This window comes from Aphelocoma coerulescens, chromosome 1, assembly GCF_041296385.1.
Source record: "Aphelocoma coerulescens isolate FSJ_1873_10779 chromosome 1, UR_Acoe_1.0, whole genome shotgun sequence".
NCBI lineage: Eukaryota > Metazoa > Chordata > Aves > Passeriformes > Corvidae > Aphelocoma > Aphelocoma coerulescens.
This window is the reverse complement of record NC_091013.1, coordinates 407,683-419,626: the sequence shown is the minus strand read 5'-3', so window position 1 is coordinate 419,626 and position 11,944 is coordinate 407,683. Positions and strand designations below refer to the sequence as shown.

At 53.9% G+C, this 11,944-nt stretch overlaps 1 protein-coding gene across 1 annotated transcript; it reads left to right on the top strand.

Moving 5' to 3' along the window:
- The first annotated feature begins 335 nt into the window (after window positions 1-335).
- LOC138120342 (folate receptor alpha-like) lies at window positions 336-3,519 on the top strand. The gene is made up of 4 exons (XM_069033327.1): window positions 336-1,234; window positions 1,805-1,993; window positions 2,450-2,585; window positions 2,840-3,519. Exons 1-4 carry the CDS (start codon window positions 854-856, stop codon window positions 3,211-3,213), a joined length of 1,080 nt encoding a protein of 359 aa, XP_068889428.1. The 5' UTR covers window positions 336-853; the 3' UTR covers window positions 3,214-3,519.
- Window positions 3,520-11,944: the final 8,425 nt, after the last annotated feature.

Sequence of the window (11,944 nt, the reverse complement as noted above, 5' to 3'; positions counted from 1 at the left end):
AAATGTAGTTATAATGCACTTATTAGCTGCTTCCTAGTTCTCAGATTTCTGTGTCTGTCGCCTCAGGCCTGCAGTTGCTTATTCTGGGGGGTTTTGTGCCATTTTAATGCTGTAAATGCTTTGTCTTGCTTCTGTGTTTTGCAAAACTCTTCTTAAAAGGTGTCTGGTTTAGAACCTTGTGCTGTGTAAACAAGGAATAGGAAGGAATTTTCTTGATTAAGTCTTGTTGTTGGTTGGTTGGTTGGTTGGTTGGTTTGGGGTTGAATTTTGGGTGTTTTTTTAGAAAATGAGTATAAAATTTGTGCCAGCCTCTGGGCAGGCAGAGGAGGCCAAGGCACGATGGTGTGAAATGTCTTTTATTGCTCAAATCGGACCAGGCTGGACACTGGGGCTTGGAGCAGCCTGGGGCAGTGCAAAGTATCCCTGCCCATGGCAGGGGGTGGAACTGGGTGGGCTTTGAGATTCCTTCCAACCCAAACCCCTCTGTGATTGTTTGATGATTCAGGTCTCCGCGGGAGACCTCAGGTGAGGGTTTCCAAGTCTCAGATGCAGATAAAGGAAATGTTCTCCTGTGTTAGCATTCTCCTGACGACAGCATGGGCCTCCTGCAGCTCGTGGTCCACACAAGGTGCTGGTGTTTTGCTGCATTCCCTGCCCCTCTGGACAATCACGAGAGAGATCCCTGGACTCCCCATGTCTTGGTGCAGAAGGTTTGGGGGCCGGAAGCTTCTCTCTGAAGCAGTAGGGTGGCAAAAGGACCCCAAACTGAGTGGGTCTCACACAGCATCCCCTCTTCCCTCAGGGGAGGTGAATTGTTGGCCGGTCTGAGCTCTCCCAGGGCTGTTTGTCCCCGATGCAGTGTTGTCCTGATGATAACGTGCCGCTGACCTTGCAGCCTGGCTCAGGGGGGCTGCGCTTGTGTCCTTGGTGCCATGAGCCGCCAGCAGGTCCTCAGGAGTGCCCGGCCTCCACTGCACCTCCCTCGCTGCCACCTGTGCCAAACCCTCTCCTGTGCTGTCCCCTCTGTCCTGCTCTGTCACCCGTCCTGTGCTGTCCCCTCTCCGCAGAGCTCCCTTCCCCCAGGCTGGCTGTGGCCATGGCCGTGGCACTGGCGCTGCTGGTGCTGCTGGCTGCTGATGCTGCAGTGCCGGTGAAGAACCCGCTGCTGAACATCTGCATGGATGCCAAACACCACAAGCACAAGCCTGGCCCTGAGGGGAAGCTGCATGACCAGGTAGGAGGTGCTGATGGGCTGGGTGGGACTGTCTGGGCCCCCTGTACCTGCCTCCCCACCGGGGACTGGTTTGGCCTTGGCCACCACCTGCCTGAGGGAGAAAGCCTATGCTGGGTGTGAGACCTGTTTGTTTGCTGCCTTCTTTCAGCAAATGGCCAGAGCGGGGGCAGTGGTGTGGGGATTTGTCAGCTCTGTGCCACCCCTCTTTAAGCCCCTCCTGAAGCTCCGGTACCCCAGAGCACAGCAAGGGAAAGAATGGTGAAGAGAAACTCTTCTGCTCCCTCTCAGTGTTGGAGATTCTTGTTGCTCTGCCCCAAGTTCCTGGTGGAGGAAAAGGGGTTTTTTTCTCTTCCTGAGGATCTGATCTGCTCTCCCTCCAGCTCTGCCTTGCTGCAGTGCTGAGCTCCTGAGCCCAAAGTGACCAGGAGTTCGCTGAAGAAGATAAAATCCTCTGGTTGCTGAAGGCTCCTTGCTGTGGGCTCTGCAGGGAGCCGGCACCTGCGGCATCCCCTGCCCTCCTGGAGCTCCTGTCTGCCCACCTGGACCAGCCTGTCCCTTGCTCTGTTGCAGTGCTCTCCCTGGAAGGACAACGCCTGCTGCACAGCCAACACCAGTTCAGAAGCCCACAAGGACCAATCCAACCTGTACAACTTCAACTGGAACCACTGTGGGGTGATGCCACCCAAATGCAAGCGCCACTTCATCCAGGACACGTGCTTGTACGAGTGCTCACCCAACCTGGGGCCCTGGATTGACCAGGTAGGATCTAATCTGATCTGGAATGGTTTGGGTTGGAAGGGACCTCAAAGCCCACCTAGTGCCAGCCCTGCCATGGCAGGGACACCTCCCACTGTCCCAGGCTGCTCCAAGCCCCAATGTCCAGCCTGGCCTTGGGCACTGCCAGGGATCCAGGGGCAGCCCCAGCTGCTCTGGGCACCCTGTGCCAGGGCCTGCCCACCCTCCCAGGGAAGGATTTCTCTTCAATAGCTGGAGTGTCTCAACTTTTCCCACAGGGTAGAAAGATTCCAAGGACTTTTCTGGCCTCTGACTGATAGAAGAATTCCTTGTGCCAAGACATATCTCTGCTGAGGCTGAAACTCCTCTGGGACCAGCTGTGGAGCCCCATGGGAGGGGCTGGGGGGATCTGGGATGTGGCAGATCTTGCCCTTGACCTCCAAGGGCCCTCCCCAGTGTGCCTGGTCCTGTGTCCTGCAGGTTGACAGCAGCTGGCGTCGGGAGAGGATTCTCCAGGTGCCGCTCTGCAAGGAGGACTGCGAGGAGTGGTGGAAGGACTGCAAGGATGCCCTCACGTGCAAAGAGAACTGGCACAAGGGCTGGAACTGGGCAACAGGTCGGTGGGCTCTGGGGAACCCTTCCTCACCCCCAGGCAGGTCACTGGCAGCATTGCTGCCAGGAGCCCAAAGCTCTCACTTCTCTGGGGTGGTCAAGCAGGTGGTCAAGCAGGTGGCCTAGCCCTCAGTGCCCAGCTGTGGTGTAGTGATGGGCCATGGGCAGGTGACCTGCTCCTCCCAGGGGGAAGGACAAGAGGGAAGGGCTGTCCCAGTGCTCTCACTGAGGTTTTCTGCTGCGGTGCTCTGTCCCCAGGAACCAACCGCTGTCCCTGGGGCTCCATGTGCAGGCCCTTCAGCGAGGTCTTCCCCCGACCCAAAGACCTGTGCGAGAAGATCTGGTCCAACTCCTACAAATACAGCCCCGAGCACCGGGGCAGCGGGCGCTGCATCCAGATGTGGTTTGACCCTGCCCAGGGGAACCCCAACGTGGCTGTGGCGAGATACTACGCTTGGAAAAAGACCTGCTCCCCTGCTCAGGGGGAGAAAGCGGCTCCTGAGAGGGACCAAGCTGCGCGTGCTCTGCCGTGGTCTGTCCTGGCCCTGCTGCCCCTGGCCCTTGTGCTGCTCCCCGAGGTCGCTGGGGGCTGTGGGATCCCGCGGATGGGGGTCCCTGTGGTGGCTCTGTGAAGGGGCATGGCCTGGACTGCTCCAGCTGCCCTGCAAGAGGAAGTGGCACAGATGACCCTGTGAGTCTGTCCAGTGCTCAGCACAAGTTGTGTTGTTGGACCTTGATACCAACCTCTTGTGGCTGCTGACCAGGACACGGATTTTCTTGCCACCGAGGGAAGGGCAATACAATCTCTGCTCTGATGCGGGAGCTCCTCCACGTCTGTTCCCAGCCCATGGCTGTGTGCTGGGTTGGCTGAGCTCTGGTGTCTGGTCCTTTGGGCTGCTGTGACTCCCTGAAGAGTGGGTTTGATAATAAAGTCTTTCTCTGGATCAGCCTTGCTGTACTGATGTGAAATATTCCTGAGGAGGGGGAAGTGTCCTGGGGGTGGAGGGAGGTGGCTGGACTGGGATGGTGGTGGGTGTGAGATCTGGAAATGTAGGAATTGGCCTGGGGGTAGGAAAGATCATAAAATTATAAATGGTTTGGATTGGAAGAGATGTCAAAGCTCAGCTCTCTCCACTCTCCTGCCATGGCAGGGACACCTCCCACTGTCCCAGGCTGCTCCAAGCCCCAATGTCCAGCCTGGCCTTGGACACTGCCAGGGATCCAGGGGCAGCCCCAGCTGCTCTGGGCACCCTGTGCCAGGGCCTGCCCACCCTCCCAGGGAACAATTCCTTCTCAATCTCCCATCCAGCCCTGCTCTCTGGCACTGGGAAGCCATTCCCTGGCTCCTGGCCCTCCATGCCTTGTCCCCAGTCCCTCTGCAGCTCTCCTGGAGCCCCTTTAGGCCCTGCAAGGGGCTCTGAGCTCTCCCTGGAGCCTTCCCTTCACCAGGTGAGCACCCCCAGCTCTCCCAGCCTGGCTCCAGAGCAGAGGGGCTCCAGCCCTGGAGCAACTCCAGGGCCTCCTCTGGGCCCTCTCCAGCAGCTCCAGGTCCTCCCTGTGCTGGGCCCCAGGGCTGGGGCAGCTCTGCAGGTGGGGTCCCACCTCGGTAGGGCAGAAGAGCAGAACTGTCCTGATGTGCTCCTGGCCAGAGGCTGCCGGCAGGACCCTCCCTGTCCTTGGCTGCAGCCCAGGGGAGCTGGCTCAGCCCTGCCCACACCTGCTGTGGGCTCAAGAGCTGGGTTGCTTCAAAGCAGGGTAAAGGCTCCCAGACCTGCAGCATCTGTGCAAAGACTTGCTGCTGTGCTCGCTTAGGGTTTTCCTTCCTCTGAAGCAGAAACTTCAGCAGAACTTCAGGAACTCCTTGAAAGGAAATGCAGCGGGTGGGAAGAGCTGGATGCCCTGCCTGGAGTGGGGATAGAGAGGGGGTCCTGCTGCTTTTGGGGTTGGATAAAGCTGAAACCAGCCTGACTCCTCAATCCCGAAGTTCAGCATCCTGAGTGAGGTGAAGGTGTGGCAGAGCTGGTGAAGTACCTGAGGAAGGAACCCCCAGGTGCTGCCACTGACACCTTCCCTAAAGCTGCTGAGCTGGCACAGCCCAGAGGCACCTGACTGCCAGTCCAGGGGCTTTATCCCATAAAAGCTTTTTAATCTGGGCATCTTCTAACACCCCCTTTGCCCGAGTACCCCCTAGGGATACCCCTCAAGGTCACTTCTCAAGGCTGAGCCAAAGCAATTTGCCCATGGCCCTTGGTCTGGGTGAGTGACACCAATCTCTGCTCAGTAATGGGCTCTGCTGGCTTTAACTGAACTGCTTTGGGCTTTTTTCAAACAGAGCATTACACTGGTGCTTGTAGCTACCTGTGCTGTGCCGTCAATAATGCTGATTAAGGCCTCTTAGTCTAATCATCATCGTAATGATTCATTTATTTATCTAAATATGTTTGGTTTCCCATCCTTAATCCTGGAGGACTAAGTCACATAAAGGTTCAATCACAGCTGTAGAATCCTTCAGGCACAAATCATCGACCAAGTCCGGGGCTGGGGTTGGATCCAGCCACACCCAGACTCCTCTCTGGGACAGACTTCAGGAAGCCATGGAGTCTGGGTGGGGGTGCTGGTTTTGGGGGTCTGTGGGGAGTGTTCTGCTCCTCATGACTCAGTGGGAGGGTCTCCACGATAAAGTTTCTCTCCCACTCTGCCCATGAGGCAATGCCAGGGCTGCCCAGGCCAGGCCAAGTCCAAGCTGCAGAGCTTTGTAGTACTTCAAATATTTTCAGGAGTTTTTAGATCAGAGCAGCTGTTTCCAGAAGCTTTTCTGGCAAATTTTTATTTTAAAACATTCCCAATGATGTAGCCTCTGTCACAGCTGATCACTAATTCCTTGCCTTTACATGGAACAGAGAAGCACTTTCCCTCTCTAACTTAAATATGAAGAATTTAATCTAATTGCTCTAAATGTAGTATGTTGTCTCAAAAATCTGAAGGTGGAGCCCAGAACTGACCAGGGCTTAGAAATGGTTTCTAGCCCATGTGTGGGGGGTGAGGTTTGCCCTGCCTGCTCCAGGTTGGGACAGGGCAGAGGGAGAACTGGGAGCTGATTCCTGTGACAGGGGCCTCCATAAAGGGTGCAAATCAAACAACTCAGAAGGCAAAGCTGCTCGGGTGGAAGGAAAATCTGGTTTGGGCAATTCCTGCTGTCTGTGGGCTTGGTGTCTGCTGGGTTCTGCTCAGCTCTGCCACTGTGTCCAACAGATGTCCAGGTTCTTGTCTCTTAGAAGTACGTTGGAATCCTGCAGAGGAGCAGTGTGATCTCCTCCTGTCCCAAACCCACATGGGAACCCTGTGCCTGGAAGGAGACCTGACCTCATGGCTTCCAGCCATTCATAGTTTTATCCTTTAAAGTCACTTTGGGATGAGCTCCAAGAGATGCTGCAGCCAGCTGCTCTTCGAGGCACTCCCAGCTGCAGACACACCCTGGCCATTTCTAAGGGTCGAGTGTTCTCAGCGGTTTCTCCCAGCTCGGACTGGTTTTCACCCCAGAAATGGTGGCTCTGTGCAGGTAAATGTGCCCAGGCCGAGGAAGGTGGTGCCCAAAGCAAGGGGTCAGAGAGGAGCTGGTGGCTGCTCTGGGGGGGTGACCAGGGGTCGGTCAGTGAGGGCTTGGGGATGCTCTTGGAGCTGGGGGGACACTGGCAGTGTGGAGGGGAGGGCAGGTCCTGGGCAGGCTCATCGGACCAGAGCTGTGGCAGAGGCCAGGCTGTGGTGGGGTGGGGCAAGAGGGGACGGAGAGCTGGAGATGCACTGCAGGCAGAGAGGCAGAGCTTGGGAGGAAGATGAAGAGAAACTGTTTGGTCTCAGCCCTATCCCAAACTACTTTCTACACCCTGGGATATCTGACTTTCATCCATCTCGTGGATTTGCCCAAACAGCCCTATGGGCTGCATAGGAATATTGCATTCTCTGTGGTGTCCATGGTGAATATTTCAAGGAGAGACGAAGTGCACTGAGCAGGACCTTCACTGCTAAAGATCTTCATTCTGTGGGGTGTTTTATTTGTTTTTGTTTGTCTGGTTTTCGTAGCTGAAAGCTCTGGACCTCAGCAGGGTGGCCTTGGGAACACTGAGGTAGAGGTATGTCCTTGTCCCATCCCTGGCAGGGCCCAAGGCCAGGCTGGACAGGTCTTGGAGCAGCCTGGGACAGTGCAAGGTGTCCCTGCCCATGGCAGGGGTGGCACTGGATGGGCTGTAAGGTCCTTCCAACCCAAACCATTCCAGGATTCTCGCATTGCACAAGGACGATGCCCAGGAGGTCACGTTTCAGGAAGCCATGAGGTTCATTAGAGATGGAATCAAAATAGCAGTTTCCAAACCTCACCGATGCAATGGCTAGGCAAGAGGGGCACTAGAAGGCACCAGGCATAAATTCCCACCTTTGCGGTGATCCCTGGTATGAGAAAAAACCAGATGATTTACAGAAGGAAATGGCACAAGCATGGAAAACAAAAGAGAAGGCTGGGAAGGCGAGAAGTGATTTGCATTCAGTGAGGAGCAGATTGATGTATGAGCTGCTTTGTTATTCCAGTGCTGGGGAAGCACATGGAGTGATAGATGGTGTGACCAGGCATGGCAGTTCCTTGGGTTTTTATTATAAATTCTTTTTCCTGAAGTAGTCTAACATCAGCAGCAAAGTAAGAAATCAGGGGGAATAGGGGAAAAAAATCAAAAGTTAATAAAATAGATGGTTTAAAATTAGCAGGGCAGTGTAAGGGCAGGGTTACAATTCCCCTGGGAGCACTTACAGAGGGGCAGGAGCAGCCCAAGGGCTGCTGGCAGAGATCTTGGAGGATGAACAGAAGATAAATGGAATGAAAACCAGCGTGGAGTGAGGCAAGCCCAGAGCCTGCCTTAGGAGATGTGGAAATGGGCAAAGAACCACTTCGATTAACATTCAATTCCTGAAAAACCATGAAACAGAGAAGCCCAATCCTTTCGGAGCACACGTGGCAGTAGCGACTGTGGATTTCTTAGGAACAAGTTGTGACAAAGTGCAGTAATTTCTCCTCCAGCTGGGGCAGCACGTCCGGCTGCCAGGGCACAGCCAGGGAATTAACTCGGCCCCGACTGCAGTCACGCCTGGCACATGTCTCACACAATGTCCTGGGAAACAAGAGGGCAGAGAATGATCAAATGAAACAACCACAAAAGGGAGGACAAAACTCGCTTGAAAAATGAGGTTATCAATTATTCATTGCCAAAGATGAAGGAAGTGGTCTGATTTCTGCAGTTATTTCCAGCTTTCATCAATGAGCTCTTCAGGAAACAGCCATCTTTTGGGGTGTTGTCACGTTGTCATGTCACGCTGTTGTCATGTCATACTGGGGGCATAGAGCTGACCTTCCCTGGCTGATATGGCCTTTAATCCATGTATTCTGTGAGAATGCACTAGACTGGGTGTTTATTAGTTCAGTACTGCCTGACTGCCTACCATTTTTGGTGTAACTCCAGCCTCCCTCTGGTGCCTCAACAGCACCAAACCCAAGTGGAGGCACCGTCTATGAGGGAACACAAAGACCCATTAGCAAGAAAATAAATAAAATTCCACGGGATATGAAGCACGAGAGCTCCTTTCAGGCACAAGGGTTTTATGGAGGTGCCATCCAGGAATGTTAGACCAGATTTACTGAACGCCCTTCTGGGTTGGTTTGGTTGAGCTGTTGTCCTTCCAGGGGGCAGATGGACTGCACAGTCTCTCAAGGCTCCTTGTATTCCTGTTTTTCATATTTCCATCTGAAATCTCATGTTAGATGTTTATTTTCCACCACTGCCGTGCAAATCTCATTTGCTGGTTGTACATTTTGAGCTTCCCTATGTACATCCAGGACAGCTTTTCCTCCTGGTGCTGGGTTGATCTTCACTACCAGTGAGAGGGAGTCTTGACTCACAGAATCCCAGCAGGGTTTGGGTTGGAAGAGACCTTAAAGATCATTTTGTTCCACCCCCCACCATGGGCAGGACTCCTTGCACCAGAAGGTTCCACCAACTTCTGGGTGATATTTCAGTGGTAATAAACAGTTGTGTCTTGGTGAAGAGCCACCAACCCTTCCTGTATTTTCATCAGCAAATCACATGGGATGGTTGGATTTCTCAGCTTTAAAAAAATAAACACATACCTAAAGCTGGGGGGGAAATTGTTTATTTTTCTTGAACATCCTGGATTTAAGCCAGACTTTGCACTCTGTGAGTCTCATCCATACTTAGTCTGGGGACCTCACTTTGAGCAAAGATGTCATTGCAGTAATACTGAGAGTTATTAGAGAGTCAGTCCCATGAGGAGCGGCTGAGGGAGCTGGGAAAGGGGCTCAGCCTGGAGCAAAGGAGGCTCAGGGGGGACCTTGTGGCTCTGCACAAGTCCCTGACAGGAGGGGGCAGCCGGGGGGGTCGGGCTCTGCTGCCAGGGAACAGGGACAGGAGGAGAGGGAACGGCCTCAGGCTGGGCCAGGGGAGGCTCAGGATGGACAGCAGCAGGAATTTCCCCATGGAAAGGGAGGTCAGGCCTTGTCAGGGGCTGCCCAGGGAGGTTTGGAGTGCCCATCCCTGGAGGTGTCCCAGGAAGGGCTGGAGGTGGCACTCAGTGCTCTGGGCTGGGGACAAGGTGGGCATCGGGCACAGCTGGGACTGGCTGGGCTGGGAGGGCTCTTCCAGCCTCAGGGATCCTGGGATTCTGGGATTGCTGGCTGCACATGGGTTTTCCCTTCAGAACTCTCCATGCAGACAAGGTTTCCCCTCCTGACTCCCCTGTGGGGCCACAAAGATCCCTAAAAGCATAAGTGATCAAGCAGAGAGCAAAGTGTGACCAGAGGCTGTTTTTTACATCAGCACATTTTACAGGAAGAAGGTTCTTCTGCAAGATTTATCTCCCAGCTCCAGCCTTTGGGCTGATGAAAGAAATTATCTCTCTTGAAAAATACAAAAGGTAGGGTCAGACATCTGATAAAATCCCAATTTTCAGGAAAATGCATCCTTAATTGTGGTTGTTTGCTGAAGGGAAAAGTGGCCCAGCATTAAAATTATTCGCTTTTCCAAAATTTACCCAGAACCATTTTCTAACCCTGAATCCATCACTCCCTGCAGCAAAACCACGTCCCTCTGATGAGTGAGGATGAAATAATTACTGCTGTGGCAGCTCTACTTGCCAGGATGAGTCACTGTGATCCGAAGGCTCTCGGTGTCCAGGCCACTGCAGAGGTCAGTGATAAATGTCACCCCACAAGGTTTAATTTCCAGAATTTGTGGTAATTATGATATAAGTTGGATAATAAAAACCCCCATAATGCTGACCATTGGGCACAGATCATCCTTCACCTGGATGTTGTTGCAGCTGAAAGGAGAAGCAAAAAGCAGCAGTTCAGCAGTGGAAGTGGCCAAAAGCAGGATTTCTATACCCAAGAAGTGCTCTTAGCCCAGACCTGACCATCCAATCACTCTGCTCTTTTCTCCTTGGATCTCTTTGCCCCAGCTCTGCTCCTTTCCTGACAAGACACACCCTGCAGCAGGGAAGCTTCTCCCTGCTTCTGCTGACAATCCCCAGCCCGGCTGTCAGAGCCCGTTACACCCAACACTCAGGTCTTTGAATCTGGCTCAAATGTGACTGTCCCCTCTGCAAAACAACTGGCACTCATCACTCCAGGAGGAGAAACATGCTCTGGGACTTCCCAGTCCAGCTTGTGTCACAGAACAATCTAGAAGGGTTAGAATTTCCAGGAACAGCAAAGATCTTGGTTTCCAAAATGGGAATGTGGTTAAAGAGAAACTCTTGGGAACAATGTGAATGGGTCCTGTTTCAAGATTTGTTTTTCACCTTGTGCCAGGTGCCATCTGGGGTTTTCCTGAAGGGAGCTGGGGGAGTGGAAGGTGTTCCCCCCTGCCCATGGTAGAGGGATGGAACTGGTTCACAAAATCACAGAATAGCCTGAGCTGGAAGGACCATGCAGGATCCCCCACAGGGATCACCCAGTCCCACCCCTGGCCCTGCCCAGACCCCCCAACAATCCCAGCCTGGGCATCCCTGGCAGCGCTGCCCAAACGCTCCTGGAGCTCTGGCAGCCTCGGGGCTGTGCCCGTTCCCTGGGGAGCCTGGGCAGTGCCCAGCAGCCTCTGGGGAAAGAACCTTTTCCTTCTAGTAGATAATCCTTAAGGTCACTTCCAACCCAAACCATTTTATGGTTCTGTGGTTCACCACAGGTGGATCTCTGTAATCTGCAGGTGACAGGGACCCCGAGGAGGCTCAGCAGCTCCTCAGCATCCACACAATCGTCCCTCTTCCGCGTCTGACAGCCTGGGAGAGTGAAAGGAAGGCCTGTGGGGCTGTGGGAGGGGTGAGATGTGAGTGGACACAAGCTCCCTGCCCCACACAGTGCCAGGGATGCCACAGCAGGACCCTGGCGACACAGGGCGCGTGTCCTGCAAGGAGGAAGCTCTGCAGGTGTGCATCCAGCACAGGTGGGGCTGTCACAGGTGGGGCTGAGCAGCCTCCAGCCAGCGGTCGGGCTGTGCCAGGTGGAGTCGGTGCAGGCAGGGAACGGCCCCGAGGAGCGGCAGCGCTCAGGCGCCCGCTGCAGCCGTGCTGGCACCTGAGCTGTCACATTCCCTCCATCCATCTGTGCAGCACTTGCTCTCAGGTGCAAAGACACGCGAGCCAAGGACGAGAGGGCTCAGGGGGATAGAAATCTGAATTTTTCATCCAGTTTCAGTCGTAAGGTTCACTCCTTCCTCTGCACAAGGGATGAGATGTTTGTTCACGCTAAACCCTCCTTGTTCCCAGCGCTGCAAACCCCAAAGCCCAGTGGCCACTTTAATTCCCCTCTGTGTTTGGATCCAGCAGCTCCCTGATTCCTCTGCAGAGCTCAAAGCCAACCCACAGGAGGATTTGCCTGGGGTAATTTTGTTTTCCATCCCGCTTCCAGCACCATGGGAGTCCCAGGGTCAAAAAGCACTTTGCTTTGGAGCCCATGTGAGCACCCACAGGTGTGTGTTCTGCAGAGGTGATGTTTAACCACTGGAAGAAGTTAGTGGAAACATCAGGAACGTGCTGAATTCTCCAGATTCAGGGTTTTTAGAATTCAACTGACTAATGCTTTGGCAAATGCTTTGGAGAAAAACAATTCAGTTCAGCAGATGTCAAGAGTCAGAGAGACCACACAGGGTAATGTCCAGTCTAGAAAGGTTCCTGACATGTCCCAGAAGTGGTTTCTGCCTGTTTCCCTGCATGACTGTGAGCTATGGGCCACTGCAAAACAATATCAGAAGTGTCTTTGGATGGAGATCCAGGGCTTATGTGCAGGAAGGGAATGCTCAAAGAAATATT

Excerpts from the sequence above, each read along its gene's own strand:
- LOC138120342 (XM_069033327.1), top strand. The coding sequence starts at position 854 with ATGCAGTGTTGTCCTGATGATAACGTGCCGCTGACCTTGCAGCCTGGC. Across the intron at positions 1,994-2,449 it reads TGGGGCCCTGGATTGACCAG|GTTGACAGCAGCTGGCGTCG; the intron begins GTAGGATCTAAT and ends TGTGTCCTGCAG. Across the intron at positions 2,586-2,839 it reads GGGCTGGAACTGGGCAACAG|GAACCAACCGCTGTCCCTGG; the intron begins GTCGGTGGGCTC and ends CTCTGTCCCCAG.